Source organism: Terrapene carolina, unplaced genomic scaffold (assembly GCF_002925995.2).
Source record: "Terrapene carolina triunguis isolate 2854851 unplaced genomic scaffold, T_m_triunguis-2.0 Scaffold833, whole genome shotgun sequence".
In the NCBI taxonomy this organism is placed as follows: domain Eukaryota; kingdom Metazoa; phylum Chordata; order Testudines; family Emydidae; genus Terrapene; species Terrapene triunguis.
Window position 1 is genome coordinate 1,521,760 of NW_020665184.1, and position 16,843 is coordinate 1,538,602.

A 16,843-nucleotide genomic window follows, 5' to 3' on the forward strand; every position below is an offset into this window, starting at 1 on the left:
GCTAGCCCAGCCCTGCCCCCCATCTCTGCCGGTGCCCCTCACTCCCGACCCGCAGCCCCTGCTAGCCCAGCCCTGGCCCCCCCAGCCCTGCCACCACAACCCAACGGCGAGGGGGGGTTCATTGGGCGGGGGGGGGCAGAGGGGGAGGGGGGGGAGGGGATGAGCCGCAGCTGCCTGCTGGTCTCTGGAGCGAACCTAGGCAGACAGCGCCACCCAGCGGCGGTAATGTGCCTAGCAACCCCCCCGCCCATGACCTCGGAGCCAGGACGCCTGGGTTCTCTTCCCAGCGCTGGGGGCGGGTCTCGTGGTGCAAGCAGGATCTCAGGACTCCTGGGTTCTCGTCCCCTCCCCCACTTATGCACTAGACCTGCATGACCTCAGCTGTCAGTGGCCTGGAGGAAAGGTTCGGGGGAGGGGGCGTCCATCCCTATCCCATGGCTCATGCCCTAGCTAGGCACAAACTACCCCCCCCCCCGGTGCCGTCGGCCTCCCACTCGCCCGTCGGGGTGAGACGTGGATACCAGCTCCGCCAGAGCCCCGTGTGCCACCTGGCCTGCAGCGGGCGCCGTGCCAGCCCCGCTGTGCCACTGGCAGTTGAGGAAGAGGGAGGGGGGCTGGCGCAGTGGTTGGGTCACTAGCAAGGGACCTGGAGTCAATGCCCTGCTCTGCCACAGACTCCCTGTGTGACCTCGGTCCAGTCACTCTGTGCCTCAGTGTCCCCATCTGTACAGTGGGGATAGTAGCCCTGCCCTGCCTTATGTGGGGGCGGGGTTGTGAGGATAAATAGCATAACGACTGTGAGGTGCTCAGACACTCCGGCTGTGGGGCCTGTATACGTACCTTGGCCAGTGGTTTTCAACCCTAGTAAAACCCAGATTTCCACGGGGTCCCACCTCCATTTGACATTTTGTAGGGGGTCTGCAAATAAAGGAAGGTTGAACAGCAGGTCCTGAGGCAGCGCCGGGATTCACACGCGGGTGGTGACGCTGCCGTTCCGTCAGCCCTGGCCTCAGTGCACAACTCTAGCAGGCTGCTCCGCCGGAGGAGCTGCCACCACGTCAAACGAGGCCAGAATCTGCAGGTGGGGGTCCAGGCTAGCTGCTGTCATGGCAGTGCTGGAACTGGGCCCCTGCCCCCCACGTACTGAGCTGCAGAGTTAAAAAGTTGGCCGGAAGGGAAGGGTTAACGCTGGCCAGTGAGGCTGCCAGGAGTCCTGGCTTCCAGCAACCCCCCTGCCCCTCCCAGAGCTGGGGAGAGACCCCAGGAGTCCTGGCTCCTGGCACCCCAGCTCCACTCTAACCACTAGACCCCACTCCCCTCCCAGAGCTGGGAGAGACCCCAGGAGTCCTGGCTCCTGGCACCCCAGCTCCACTCTAACCACTAGACCCCACTAGCTGGGAATAGGATCCAGAAGTCCTGACTCCACCCCCCTTTGCTCTAACCCCAAACACCAGGCCGGCTGTGTGGGCCAGAAAAGCCAGCCCCGTGTTAACCCATTAGCAACACCCATGTTAGACCCCAGTCCAGATTAGGCAAGCTGCCGCTTTAGCCCTGGCTTGCTGGTCGAGGTGAGCCCCAGACGCCTGCGTGGCCCTGCTCAGCGCTGCATGTCCTGGCCACCCAGGGCTGATGGTTAGCTGCCCGGCTCCGCTCGCATCGCATGCTGGCGTCAAGCAGCAGGAGATTTGCCCTTTACTTCAGTGGCGGCAGGAGCTGCTCATCATGGAGCTCCCACCCCGTCCCCGCTTTGTGTTTTACGCCAGCAGCATGAAAGTGGCGCCAGTTTCCCGGTCATTAGGCCGCCTGCGAGGAGGCCGAGTTTAAAGCCATGGAGGTGAAGGGACCCGCGCCGGGGTGACGGTGAGCTGGACCCAGGCTTGGAGTCCGGTAGATTCCCGAGCGCTGTGAAAGGTTTGTAATTCTGAGCCGACATAACATGTCCCTGGGCTAAATAACCGGCTGGATCTTCGTCCCCATGCCCCAGCCACGCCTGCAATGCAGCTGAACCTGCCCTTCGGTGCTCTGGTGCAGAGTCCTTTGGAGTTTGTCCTTCCAAATCGCCAGTGAGACGCGCGGCATAAAATCCGTGGAGCTAATTCAGCAGCGCCCCCCCCCCCCACTTCCCTGATACTTGACCATGGTTTCAAGGCTGGTTTACGGGGGTCAATGAGCAGGAGCTGGTCGCTTACCCTGGAGCAGAGCCGTCGGAGCCGGATTCTCCCCTCATGGAAACCGGTGCAAATCCACTGAGGTTCATGGGACAGGGCCGTGAGCCCGCAGTCAGAGAGACCAGAGCGTGGCTCTTTAAGGGTATGGACTAAGGTCTCTGGGTCAAAGACGCGTCCTGATCTAGAGTCAGCGGTGAGTCCAGCTTTACGCCAATGACTCTGGCGTGGTGGGCTGGCTGCCTTCCTCTGAGCAGCTCCACAAAGCTCTGCCTGTGGCTTCCGCCCCGCAGCCACCAGCACCGCGCATTAGTTCGACGGCTCAGAGCAGAGACACCTAGTTGAAAATCCAGCACAACACAGAGTAGGTTGCAGCGGCCCTTAGACTTAGCACGGCAGCCTGGAGCAATGCTGCACCTTGAGATGAAGGGTGCGCCCCACACGGCATGCTGGGCTCTGTAGTTTTGGGGGGACACCCACCTGCCTTGGCGATTACAGGCTGCAGGGGTCAATCATAGAATCATAGAATCTCAGGGTTGGACGGGACCTCAGGAGGTATCTAGTCCAACCCCCTGCTCAACGCAGGACCAACCCCCAAATAAATCAAATGAGCTAGATCAAGGCAGAACCTAGCATGCTGGGAACTGCCGGACACTGTCCCGTGGGTTAAGCAAACCAGCTGCACAGTTAGATCTGCCAGGGAAGGGAGGTGAATGGGGACTAAGCAGCAGGAGACATTAAATCAATGGTGGTCACCTCATGCTCTGTCTTAATTATGCCCCAGCCTCCGGTCAGTGCTCCCTTATGTGGGCCCACCCACTGGTGGGAATGGGCGTCATTCGGTCAACTTCAGTGGCTTCTTCGGTGGAGCTCCGTCCATTTCCACCGGCTGACGGGTTGGCGCTGTCTCGCTCCTCGCTGCCCTCCAGGATGGGACCTTGTAGGGCTTCCTCCCTTAACCCCATCCAGAGAGGCGGGACTGAGTGGACTCTGCGTAGTTTCGTAGGGGGTGTTGCCACGGTGGGTAGGTGAGGGTCCAGCTCCTGATGTGACTCATGAGGCTGTTCTGTTCCAAGCGTCAGGTCTGCCACCACCAGGGCAGAATCTCAGGGGCGCTTCCTCCCCCAGATTGGATGTTTAGACTGATGTGAACTGACTTCAATGGGGTCACAGCTGAGTTACACCAGCCGAACACATAAAGATTAAAGCTCGAAGGGATCAGTCTGACGTGCTGCAGAACAAAAGCCAGAGAACCCGGCCAGCAAGTCCAGCACAGAGTCCGAGAACATGTGGTGGAGCAAGGGCAGAACTCCGAGAGCCAGAGAAATCGAGACCCCCAGGGTCAGGTCCTCCTTGGCAAAGCAGTTCAGCATCTGATCGAGTGGTTTGCTAAACTGGGGACTTAAGCACCAGAGAGGTGTGTACAGGGATGGATGGATACTGATAGAGAGCCATAGACAGATAGATCTGTGTGGGGAGGGGATGGATAGAGCTGTATAGAGATAGATGTATAGATCTATATGGGGCTGGGATGGACAAATAGAGATGGGTATATAGATCTGTATGGGGATGAATAAATAGAGATGGGTGGAGAGATCTGTAGGGGATGGAAAAATGGAAATGGGTGAACATGTCTGTAGGGGATGGATGGATGGATGGAGATAGGCAGAGAGAGCTGTAGGGGATGGATAGATGTCGATGGGTAGAGAGATCTGTAGGGGATGGATAGATGGAGAGATCTGTAGGGGATGGAAGAACAGACATGGGTGGACAGATCTGCAGTGGATGGATAGGTAGAGATGGGTGTATAGATCTGTAGGAAATGGATAGATAGATATTGTTGGATAGATCTCTATGGGGATGGATAGATGGAGATGAGTGGATAGATCTATAGGGGATGAATAGACAGAGATGGAAGGGGAGCTCTGTAGGGGATGAATAGATAGAGATCGGTGGATAGATCTGCAGGGAATGGATAGATGGAGATGGGTAGATAGATCTCAATAGGGATGGATGGTTGAAGATGGGTGAACAGATATGTAGGAAATGGATAGATAGAGATTGGTGGATAGATCTGTAGGGGATGGATGGATGGAGATGGGTGGAGAGATCTGTAGGTGATGCATAGATAGATATGGGTGGATAGATCTGTAGGGGATGAATATATAGAGATGGAGGGAGAGATCTGTAGGGATCAATAGATAGAGATGGTTGGAGGGATCAGTATGGGGATGGATGGATGGAGATTTATGGTGAGATCAGTAGAGGATTAATAGAGATGGTTGGAGAGGTCTGTATGGGGATGGATACATGGAGATGGGAGGAGAGATCCTCAGGAGATGGATAGATGGAGAGGGGTGAAGCGATCTGTAGGGGATGGATAGATAGAGATGGGTGGATAGAGCTGAAGGGAATGGATGTATGGAGATGGGTCGATAGATCTATAGGGGATGGACAGATAGAGATGGGTCATGAGATCTGTAGGGGATGGGTAGATGGAGATGGTTGGAGAGATCTGTAGGGGATGGATAGATAGAGATGTTTGGATAGATCTGTATGGGGATGGATACATGGAGATTGGAGGAGCGATCGTCAGGCAATAGATAGATAGAAATGGGTAGATAGATCTGTATGGGTATGTATAGATGGAGATGGCTGAAGAGGTCTGTAGGGGATTTATAGATAGAGATGAGTGGATAGATCTGTATTGTGATGGGTAGACAGAGGTGGGTGGAGAGATCTGTAGGGGATGGATAGATGGAGATGGGTGGAGAGATCTGCAGGGTATGGAAAGATAGAGATGGGTGGATAGATCTGTAGGGTTTGGATAGATGGAGATGGTTGGAGAGATCTGTAGGGAATGAATAGATATAAATGGGTGGAGGCATATGTAGGGGATGGATAGATAGAGATGATTGAGGAGATCTGTATGGGGATGTATAGATTGAGATGGTTGGAGAGGTCAATATGGGGATAGATAGATGAAGATGGATGAATAGATTTGTAGGGAATGGATATATGCATATTGGTGGAGAGATCTGTAAGGGATGGATAGATGGAGATGGGTGGAGTGCTGTGTAGGGGATGGATAGACAGAGATGGGTGGATAGATCTGTAGGGGATGGATAGATACAGATGGGTGGAGAGATCTGTAGGGGATTAATGGAGATGGGTGGAGAGATCTGTAGGGGATGGATAGATAGTGATAGCTGGAGAGACCTGTATGGGGATGGATAAATGGTGATGTGTGGCTAGATCTGTATGGGGATGGATAGAGATGGGTGGATAGAACTGAAGGGGATGGATGTATGGAGATGGGTGGAGAGATCTGTAGGGGATGGATAGATAGAGATGGGTTGACAGAGCTTTAGGGGCTGAAGAGATCGATATGGGTGGATAGTTCTGTATGGGGATGGATAGATAGAAATGGGTGGATAGATTTGTAGGGGATGGACAGACAGACATGGGCAGAGGGATCTGTAGGGGATGGATAGACAGAGATGGATGGATAGATCTGTGTTGTGATGGATAGATAGAGATGGGTGGATAGATCTGTAGGGGATGGATAGACAGAGATGGGTGGATAGATCTGTATGGGGATGGATAGATAGAAATGGGTGCAGAGATCTGTAGGGGAAGCATAGATAGAGATGGGTGGATAGATCTGTAGGGGATGGATAGAGATGGGTGGATTGATCTGTAGGGGATGGATTTATATAGAGGGATGGATAGATCTGTAGGGATGGATAGATCGAGATGGGTGGATTGATCTGTAGGTGATGGATAGATAGAGATGGGTGGATAGCTCCCCATGGAGGTGGAGGGAGGGATGGATGGATGGTTAGTTAGTAACCAAAGGAGGACCCAGGCCAAGGACTCTCATCTGCTAGTTGTACTTGAAAAGCTTCTGTCCACCTTGCTATTGCTGTGCAGTAAGAAGCCCGGCCTTGGGGGCTCAGTTCACAGCATCGTTGTGCACAACGTTCCTGTTGTCCTTTATACAGCTGTTCCCAAACCTTAGGATGCCGAGCCCCGCATGCGGCAAGGGGAACCCAACGGTACCACTGAAGGCCTCGCCCAAACCAGAAGCCACACAAGGCAGGTGACAGTAGCTTAGATAAGACTGGAACCAGGAACTGTTTGTTCTGTTTGTACAGCTCCAAGCACACTGGCATTCTGGGCCATGACTGGGGCTCCTAGGTGCTACCATAATACACCTACCCAATCATGGACAGCACCCAGGCCACTGGGCTCCTGCAATACCAATAAGAAGATATTGTGTCGATTGTCCCAGCGTGATTCTCCTGCAACTTTACTCAGGGATTTGATGGGCAGCGAAAGAGTTAACGCTACTGACATTTCCAGTATCATTGTTGGTATCGGAGTCAACCACCTAGGAAATAAGCAGGCCAGTTCCCAGCTCTGAGCCATTGGTTCAGGCTCTCAGCAGACTCAGTCTCACACTAGGGGTCAGATTTTATAGATTTTCTTCACTACAACAGCTAGCGCCTTTTTGTTAGATTGAACGCTGAGATGTGGCTGAACAATCTGGAGGCGACACCCCCACAGTCGGACCCTTCAGCCGGGGGGAGGAAGAGCTGTTTCACTGAATTTTCTAGGGAAAGAGCAAACTCTCAGAGCATTTCACACCAAGAACTAAGAACATTTCAATCAAAAATTCCTTTTTTTAATTTTTTTTCGGGTTTTTGTGTGTGTTTTTTTCTCATTTGTTTCTTTTAACTTTTTTTTTTTTAGTTTTCTCATGCAATATTTCACAGTCCCAATCCCACAGGGGTTTTTTTCCTTTTAATTTTTTTTCTCAAACAAAGTAGGAAAAAGGAAACGAAGCAAAGGACTTTTTTTGTCTTTTGACATGTTTTCGGTTTTTTTGTTTTGTTAGTTTCAAGCAGGACCAAAATGTTGGAAGAAAAATGCTCCCCCCACCCCAATTATTATTTTTGTCTTTTTTCTTTCTGTTTATTTTTATTTATTTATTTCTCTTTTTTGTGTGTGGGGGGGTTTTCTGTTTATTTATCTCTGCAGGCAGTAATAATTAGGGTTTGGTATAACCAGCAAGCACTCCTTTGTGTGTGTGTGTGTGTGTGTGTGTGTCGGGGTTGTGCACGTGCGTGTCCTTCAAAATGGCAGGCCACAAACTTTACTTGTTTTGAAGTTAACCAGGTAAGTCGAGATGATAAAACTCATCAATAGAAGTTCAGAAAAAAATACTTCTGTCTTTTTCCCCCCTCCTTTTTACTGATTTTTTTTTTGTCGAGATTTGTTGCTGTTGTTGTTTCTGGTGTGGAATTTTTGTTAAAACTTCTTTGTTGAGGGTGGAGGGTCACATCCAAGCACTTCCCCCCCCCCCCCCCCCCCCCCGCCAAGCACCGGAGGAAAACCCGTCTTCTGTCTCAAGGCCACAGACAGATGCTGCATGTGGGAGAGGCTACCTGAGGGCATCTTGCATGGATTGTAGTCTCTTCCCCCGGTTTATTTTTAAATCTTCTTTAGATTCTGAAGAACTGGTTGGTTTTTTCCCCCCCACACCCCCCACCCCCGAACCACCACACACAACTTGATCTGTAAAAGATAAACATGCTCTGGTCCCTAGATCCCCTCATCCTCCCCCACCCCAAAACCCTCTCCCCCACCCCACCCCGAGAAAACCCCTCCAACCGAAGTTACTTCCCTCTGCAATTTGAGCACTCTCTCTCCAGACACCTCCCCATAGGGCAGATTGTTGTGATTTCCGTGTGCTTTGCCTCCCCCCCCCCGCATCTGATAATGTCATCTCTGTCCAGTGTGTGTGTGTTGCGAGTGTGCATGAGTGTGTCAAACCGCTTCCAGGTTAGCAGCAGTCATCTTCGTCAGTTTCGCTAGAGGGTTCATGCAGTCCTTGGCGCGAGCGTGGCTTGGCTGCTCCATGGGAGTGGTAATATCCGTTAGGAAGTCGCCGCCCAGGCCTGGAGGGTGAAGAGCCGCCACCCGCCCGGGAAGTCCTGGGCGAACGCCCTGAGCTGCTGATGTGTGTGGTCTCGTAGGAGAAGGCGTCCTCGCTGGGGGGCGCGGTGCAGTCCGGACTCCGGTAATAACCGCCACGACGGGGTCCCGGGTGCGGCTCGGAGACGTGGGGCGCCGACCACCGGCTGCTGGCGTGGCGGTAGGCTCGGGGCGAATCGTTCCGTGGTGGGACCGTGTGTCTCTCTATGGCGGGCGATCTGCCGGGCCACTCCGCCGCCTGGGGGTCGGCAGGGAGCGAGGGGTATCGTCTCGGCGCGGGGGTGGATATCCTGCTGGGGTGATGCGGCTGCTGCTGGGGGCCTGTACTGATGACCTTACGGACCACAGGGGAATAGGACACGTGTGGCCGGGGTGTAGAAGGGGTCTGTGGGAGCTGGCGGCGTCCTCGCCTTGGGGTACTGGTGCCGGACGTTGAAAGGACTGGACTGCCACTTACGGAACTACTACCCTACACGAAAATTGAAACAAAGGAAATCAAAAAGAAAATATACAAGGAAAATTAACCAAGAAGAGACAGAAAGGGAAGGGGGGTTGGGAGGGGCAGGGAAGGTGACACAGAGACGAGGACAAGAAAAGAAGGCAGGGGATTTGAGGGTGAAGGAACCAAAGAAGGGGGGGAATAATGGAGGGGGAGAAGAAAAAGCAACAGCCACAGAAGGGAGGACGGGAAGAGGGGGATCGAGAGACCAACGGAGGAGAAGAAAAGAAACCAAAAGAGAAACCAAACGAAAGAAGGGGGGAAAAAAGCGAGAAGAGAAATGAGAAATGGAGTTTTTGTAAGTTTTGGGGTTTTTAAAAAGTAGCAGAAAACTTCTAAAAATTACTCCCACTTCGAAAGAAAGAGAGGAAAGGGTTAAAAGCCAGCCAGCAAGCAAGCAAGAGAGAAAACCAGCAGGGCCTGCAGAGCATGAGGTATATTGTGTGTTACCAAAAGGAACTCAAAAGAAAATAAACAGCTGGAGTTGAAAAAAAAAACAAACGGGGGGGGGGGGGGCGGGGGGGGGGGGAAACCGGGGGGAGAGGGGGGGGGTCCAGCAAGGAAAGATGAGGGGGGAGCACTGGGTCTGGATAAGTTTGGAACAGAGCTGACCTCCTTGGGAGAGGCAGTGTGAGCCTCGGGGCTTCGCTAGTGAGAGCTGCTTGACTGCGGGTGTCTGCTCTGGTGGGTGGAAGCGTCCACGGATGGGGTTCCTTCCCCCAGGAAAGCGAGGTGACTTACCCAGAATCGGAGCGCGGCTCTTTGTAATCCTGCCAGTAGACAATGGAATAACCTGCCCCAGGAGGACATCCTTTGCTGGCCCCGTCAGTCAGTCGGTGATTGGCTCACGCCCTGAAGCAGAAGGGCCTTTATCTTTTATACCCCCTTCACCCTCTGGAATCTGAAGCTATGTCTACGCTACAGCCTATTCCACCCCCACTTGTGTGCACAGCGCTCTGTCGGCAGGGGGGCGTTTCTGCCGCTTGTCGAGGTGGGTTTATGCTCTCTCCTGTCGGCACAGAGCGTCGGCACCAGATGTGCTGCACCGACACAGCTCCCCGCACACAGCTGCACCACTGTACGTATCGATATGGCCTCAGCGTGGAGGTTGTTATTATCTATTCTTGCCCCACTGGCCTGGCTCAATTGGCTGCTGCAAGGCAAAGGGGGGGTGGAGGGTTGGCTGAGCAACAGAGGAGCAGAAAGGTCAAAGGGGCAGCTGCCGAGTTGCCCTGAATTTCTCCACCCTTCGTGCTTCCCACACAGATCCTCCCCTGCTCTCGCACGGGCGGATCCTGCCAGCCTTTGGGGAAGTTGGGAATCTGGACCCTCCACGCTGCTGATGCTCGGGCCTCTCTGACGCCCTCTAGAAGGCGAGAGAGAAGGACAGTCCGGTGGATGAGCCACTGGTGCCCTCTTAAAGGCTCCGCTCAGGCCACCACAGTCTTGCTCGGGGTGAGTCGTCTCCTGCTCAAATCCAGTTCATGTCCCTCCAACTGTCTCCGACCAGTGGGGCAAGCTCCATCCTGGTTAAGGAATGGGCTGCCCTCGTCCGCACTGGAGAGAGGAGGAGGGGGCCTGTGCCTGATGGGCCTTGCCCTCGAGTGTATCGGGGGGAAGTGTGAAGAGCAGAAGAAACAGCCTGGAAATCCAGCTCAGCTGGGGGAAGAATTAGCTTGTCTGCAACAGTGGATTGGACCCAAGAGCCTGACTTGCGCAGATGTCGTGGCCAAAGCGATGGGGAGCAAACACGTGGGAAGCCCTGGGTTGGTTGTCCCAGGTCTAGCTGTGGTCACCAAAGTCGGAGAACCACAGGACAACCACAGGCTCTAGGTTTAGATCCAAGCTTGCCAGACTGTGGAGGTTCATGGTCCCTCCAGCGCTGGCAAAATGTGACTTCTGGGCTGCTCTGGTTCTTCAAAGATTTGATCCCTGGCTGGTTCTCATCCTAGGAAGCGGGTAGGAGGACTAGAACCTCTGTCTGCTTCACACTGACCTCCTCAGGACCAGGTCCATTCTCAGTGTGACCAGGGCGGACTCAGACCCATCTCACTCCGCTGAAATCAGTCTGGGTTTACACCTATCGGAATCCACCTGGCAGGGGCTCATATGGTGCCTGACGTCCCACGAGCCCCACATCAATGGGCACCAGATCTGCCAGGGCACCTTGGACAGATGGAAACAGCTTCCAGCAGGATTTCTCTGGAGAGGATCCCCAAACCAAGAGGATGGGGGAGGAAAACAGCGACTTAGCCCGAACCCCACGGCCTCCACTCTGCTTGGAACGAGAGGTTACCTGGAAATGCTACATCAGGTCAGCAGGCGTTGACCCAGGAGAGCGGTCTTAAGCTATGGTGGTGAAGCTCCTTTGTGATGTTCCGTGTGTGAACAGAGACAGGCAGCTCTGAGCAATCAGAGGCTGGGGGGAAAGGGGGCTGTGCTGCAGTGGGAGCAGATCCAGGATTTCCTCTGAGGTTGTTCCAGATTTCTCAGCTCTAGGGAGGGCAGAGCATGGGCCCTCCTGCTCCAAAAGCCAGGCTCCTAAAGGAGACTCCCCCTCAGTAGTATAGGGGCTGTGACACACAGCTCAGCTGCTCCAATCATCCAGTAGGGGACAATGGTTCATACGCAGGCTAGCCCCCGGGGAAGTGCTGTAACAGGCTCCCTCTGGCTAGCCCCTACAGTCAGATGCCTCTATACAAGTGCCGTGGATCGGAAAAGAGAAGCAGGCCGGATGCCTTGATCCATCAAGGCGCCTGGGGTCTGATTCTCCTCAGCCCACGGCAGCCCCACTGGTGCTAAGTGCTGTCACAGGGGCGTGGGGAATAGACAGAGAATGTGATGGGTCCGAATTGTCTGTGTGCTGGGTATCCACCCGCACTTACACGTGCCATGTATGTTCCCATAACTATGTGTCTGCCATGTATGTGTCCCGCATGGCTATGCGGCTGCATGTGTGTGCCCTGAGTGCACCCGTATCTTTGGGGATGGATGTGTGCCACACATGTGCCCATATCCATGTCTGCATGTGCTATGCATGTGCCCAGCTGTACATATATGCCATGCGTGTTGGTGCAGGTGCGCTACCTGTGTGCACATATCTCAGGGCGTGTCAGGTGTGTGCCTGTGACCGTGAGCATGTATCCTGTGTGTGCCTGTCGCTCTGTGCATGTGCCACACAGGTGCCCATATTTATGCATGTGCCATGTGTGTTCCAATCCTGTATCTCTGTGTGTGTGAGGTCTGTGTCCATAACTCTGTGTGTACCAGGCATGTGCCCGTAGCTCCATGTGTGTGCGCCAGGCGTGTGCCCATAGCTCTGTGTGCATGTGCCAGGTGTGTGCATGTATCTCAGTGTGCGTGTGCCAGGCGTGTGCCCGTAGCTCTGTGTGCATGTGCCAGGCTTGTGCATGTATCTCGGTGTGCGTGTGCCAGGCGTGTGCCCGTAGCTCTGTGTGCGTGCGCCAGGCGTGTGCCCATAGCTCTGTGTGCGTGTGCCATGCGTGTGGGCCCGGTTTAGGAGCAGCTTCATTCCAAACTTTCCAGAGTCAGGAAACCCAGAGGCGTCAGTGGCCACCAGCGTTAACAACAAAGGGCGCACACCACAGACACTGGATGGCGGGCGGGGGCGCCCCCGGTTCGGTTTTTGGGTCTCTGCTCACCAACCATCTTACCTGCGCCTGCCCCTTGCCGTGACAGCGGAGCCAAACACAACGGACACAGAAATAAAGATGTGACTCAAGACCCGTCGCATGGCGCTCCCGAGAAACAAGCGGGGAAGACCAACGGCTTGGGGGGTGGGGGTGGGTGAGTGGTGAGAATAACCGAAATAAAGGGCTTGAAGAGAGTTCAAAGCGCTCGTCATCGTCTGAGTGACAGGGCATCCCCTCATCAAGCCCCCCCCCACCCTGAGCAGCCTCTACATCGTCCCATTCACCCATCCCCCTCTCGCTCACCCCGGTGTCAGTCAGGCGAGGGGGTGTGGTTAGACTGATGTAAACGACCGGGGCCCAGTTCTGATCCTCATGTCGGTATTCCAGCGAGGGTGAGGGGAAGGGAAAATGCCCCCCGCTCGGCTCACAGCGTTTCACACCCATGGTGCACGAGCGTGAGGCCGTGGGAGGCTAGAGTTTGCTCTTGGCTATGCCAGTGTAAATCTGGAGTCACTCCACCCACTTCAGTGGATTTACCCTGGTGTGTACGTGAGCTCAGAATGGGGCCCACTGACTTCCGGCCCTTGGCGGTTTCACCTGATGGTCCCTTTAAATCCACAGCTGTGACTCCTGCCCAGAGCTGCGACGAGCAGCCCATGGTTTTACCCTCGGTTATTGCCCGCGTTTTTCAGAGCGCCCTCTGGTGGCTGAACTGCCCCGACAGCGCGGAGGGCCCCAGTGCCGGCCCCTAAATCTGAAAACTGGGGCTTTTCCACTTCCTGCAGTCCCCCCGCCTTCCTTTGGGAAGTGGGGGTGTGTGTGTGGACAGGAGTGGAGCTTACACTGGCTCTGATCCTCCCAGCATCCCCTGGGCCCTTTCCCCATTTCCCACACTGCTCCAATGGCACATGGAGCTCCCTTCCTTCCTTGGATCCCTGGCGCTCCTGTCCATCTCACCCCAGCCTCAGGAACTCCCCGGGGCAGCGGGTGGGCAGCACCAGTGTTTGTTTCTGGCTCTAAAGAAGCAGGTGCGGGGTCTTTGGGTCGATCAGCTGCTGGGGGCGAATAAGGGGGAAAGCCCTTCTGGGCCAGGCCTTCCTCTGGCGCTCTGGATCTGGGAGTCACTCAGTCTGTTTCAGTGGGGCTGATATTGTGGGGTTCCCCTCTGGTCAGGGACAAGGGGATGCAGTGTCTGGCTGGGCCCCTGTTCCCCCAATAAACGCTTACGATGATGCCCCCATCCACAGGACAGACCCATAACTTCCCCGACTCTTTGTCCCCCTCTAGTGGCCACATCACCCACCGCAGTCTCTGGTCCTTTACTCCGGCTTTCTAGATGAAGAAGCCACTGGTCTGATCCCCCCTGACGGCCCTGCCACAGGCGGGGTTACAAAGTGGTGGCCTGTGCAGGGAAACTGAATCTGCGCAGCCCTTTGAGGTGTGGGTGGAGCTTCCCCATCCAGAGGGTGTGGCTAATTGTGGCTCATTGTCCCCCTCTAGTGGCTAGTGTGAAGGAGCATTGGTGTAGCTGAGAATTAGGCCCTACGAGTCTGTGGCTGCCTGGGAGGTTTGGGCTTTTAGATCCACAGGCCAAGAACAGCCAGGGGTCTTGCTAAGCAAGTGAGACAGAGCAGCTCCTCCACTCTGGCTCCCAGATCACGAGCCCTCGCTGGATCTGCCCCAAGCTCCAGATCAGCACCTGCGACGGATGTCTGGGTCGGTTCGGGCCTCCAACCCGTTCTGCTCAGCCTGCTGGACAGCTGGAACTCGCTCCCCGAGGAGCAGGGAGCTGCGGGCTGGCTCTGCTTCGCCCCCACTCCCCACCCCTGTGCCCATCCCTAACGGTGAAGCGGGGAGTGGAAAGCCAGACCCACCTGCCTGTGGGGCATGTGCTCACGGCCCTCGCTGGGGGATCTGGACCAGCGCCTGTCTCTGGAGCGGGGCCGGCTGTGCTCATGTCTCTCCTGCGAGTAGCGCTCCTTGTCGGAGGAGGGGTGGTGATGGCGGTGATGGTGGTGATGGTGGTGATGCTTCCGGTCCTTGGGTCGTCCTCGCTCCTGGTCTCTTTCTTTGGGAGGTAGGTCGCCCGATGGCGTGGTCATGCTCAGGTCCGTGCCCAGCCCTGCCGTGGGGGGAGGCAGAGATTATTACGCGCCTGGAAACCATTTGCCATCAACCCAATTAGCATCTGTGGACAGGAAACACAACAGTCCCATGGCACGTGGCGTGCAATGGCACTAGAGTCCGGTGGCCTGTTACTACCTGGACATTCACACCATGCTCAATGCTATGATAGCTCAGTACCTAGGGCTCACTCATACGGCTGGAAATCAGAAGTGACTCCAGGGCGGTCAATGGGCTGACCCTGGTGTATAACTGGTGTAAGTGAGAGGAGAATCAGCCCATGTAAACAAAATCTGATTTCACTGGTATTTACTCTGGATTTACACCAGTGTAACAGAGATCACAGACTCTGACCCCAGTAAAGCGACTGCACAAAAGGTTTGGAACTTTCCCGCTGAAAGGGGCGGGAGGGCGGGGGCGCAGTAGGACAGGCAGTTAACAGGAGGGGGCAGCACACAGCAGTGTTTTAGGTGTAGACAAGCCCCTGGGACCTGGATGACTATTCAGAAGGCAGCGGAAGCACTTGCGTGCGCTGAACCCATCAGGAATGGGAGATTTCTGCCGCTCCCAGGGGTGAAAGTAAGTCCAGTGACTTACCGGTACGCTGGGGCCAGCTCTGGCCCCTGGAAGGGGCGTGGCCGAGGGAGTCAGAGCCAGGCCCAGCCCACCCTGTAAGGTAAGTGCCCCCCCCTCCCCCCACCGGGGTAGCAGCAGCAGCCCGGGGCTCCGGCGGCTATTTAAAGGGCCCGGGGGTCCCCTGCTTCTACCGCTCCGGCTCTGTAAATAGCCACCAGAGCCCTGGGGAAGCGGCGGGGCTCCCGCGGCTATTTAAAGGACCAGGGCGGCAGAGGCAGCTGGAGCCCTGGCCCTTTAAATAGCCGCTGGAGCCCTGGAGTAGTGGTAGCGGGGCTCCGGCGGCTATTTAAAGGGCCAGGGCGGTAGAAGCAGCGGGAGCCCCGGACTTTTTAAATAGCCCCCAGAGCCCCACAGCCCTACCCCAGGGCTCCAGCAGTGGGGCTCTGGTGGCAATTTAAAGGGCCTGGGGCTCCAGCCCCTGCTGGGAGCCCCAGGCCCTTTAAATTGCCCCTTGGGGAAGCCGAGCCACCCCGGTACGGCAAACCAGCGCTTGCCAGTATGCGGTACCGGGGCGTACCGGCTTACTTCACCTCTGGCTGCTCCCTAGTGCTGGTCGGGCCAGAAACAAGAACCCATATAGTTATCCCAATGAGCCAGCCCTTCTCTATCCAAGGGTCTCCATGTGCTTCAATGAACTGGGCCTCTCAACCAGCCAGTGAGCTCCCAGCCAGCCTCCCCTAAGCCCTCCAGGGGGTGCCAGCCCAGGCTGGTTGGCTCAGGGCAGCTGCGAATAGGGTATAGGGCAGGACTGGCTGGCTTGGGGGGTGTGTGTGTGTCGGGAAATGGAGATTTTCCCTTCTCAGCAGCACCAGCTGAGGATCTGGCTCCTGATCTCACTCGCACCCAGTCTGCACTGGGTAACTCCATGGACTTTGCTTCTGCAGCCCACGGCCACTCGAGGGCACCAGCTCACGCGCTTGGGCTAGTCTGACTCCCACCCTGGCAAGAGCAGAGCGGGTCCAACACAGCCTACAGACCGCGCATCCCCCCCAACAGCCGTGCCACCTGTGTCCACGTCCGCGTAGCGGCTGAGCGAGCGCTCCGAGGCCCGGTGGCTCCGCTCCCTCCGCCGCTGGTGGTGCCGCTGGTTCTCCTCGGGGACGACCCTCTCCAAGGAGTAGTCGTCCAGCCGGATGCCTTTGGCGCGCGAGTGGCCCAGCATGGAGGCAGAGCGCTTCATGGGGCTGGCGTCCGTGATCGTCTGCAAAGGAAATGACAGACCCAGACCCATAGATTTATGTGACGCTGCGGGGGGACGGGGGAGCCTGCGGGAAGGGGGAGGGGTAACAGGGATGGAGTTACAAACAAATGCCGACTAATCCTATTGAAACGACATCTCTCTGTCCTTCCACCCACGTCTCCGTTACTCTCTATCCCACGGAGACCTCGATAGAGTCATGCATGGAACTGTCTATAGATCTGTCTTTCCACCCAAGGGTCTGTGGAGCCATCTGTCCACCCATGGACCTATGACATTGCACGGCTGGCTCTCCCTCATCCTAAGGGAGGTGGAGTACCCTCCGTTCCCACTGAGCTCAGCACCTTGAAGGACTGGGCCCTAAGACAGGCCCCCAGACCTAGCAGAGGAAGGTCTAACACGATCCAATGGCTGGAAGTTGAAGCTAGGAAAATTCAGACTGGCAACAAGGCGTCCATTTTTCATGGTGAGAGTAATTACCCACTGGAAGAATTCACCAAGGGTCATGGTGGCGTCTCCATCCCTGAGAATTTTGAAATCAGGACTGGATGTGTTTCTAAAAGCGCTG

General features: G+C 55.5%; 2 protein-coding genes across 2 annotated transcripts in view; both read right to left on the minus strand.

Annotated features, from left to right (window-relative positions):
- STX10 (syntaxin 10) overlaps positions 1 to 3,130 on the minus strand; it is a 24,913-nt gene extending 21,783 nt beyond the window's left edge. The window contains exon 1 of the mRNA XM_026660586.2: positions 2,982 to 3,130. Coding sequence (XP_026516371.1) covers positions 2,982 to 3,130 — 149 coding nt within the window. The remainder of the gene's footprint in view (positions 1 to 2,981) is intronic.
- Positions 3,131 to 7,977: 4,847 nt separating this feature from the next.
- CACNA1A (calcium voltage-gated channel subunit alpha1 A) overlaps positions 7,978 to 16,843 on the minus strand; it is a 140,676-nt gene continuing 131,810 nt past the window's right edge. The window contains exons 45-47 of the mRNA XM_026660587.2: positions 16,083 to 16,278; positions 14,192 to 14,439; positions 7,978 to 8,634 (exon numbers count right to left, since the gene is read on the minus strand). Of these exons, the coding sequence (XP_026516372.1) occupies positions 8,014 to 8,634; positions 14,192 to 14,439; positions 16,083 to 16,278 (1,065 nt within the window). The 3' untranslated portion in view covers positions 7,978 to 8,013. The remainder of the gene's footprint in view (positions 8,635 to 14,191; positions 14,440 to 16,082; positions 16,279 to 16,843) is intronic.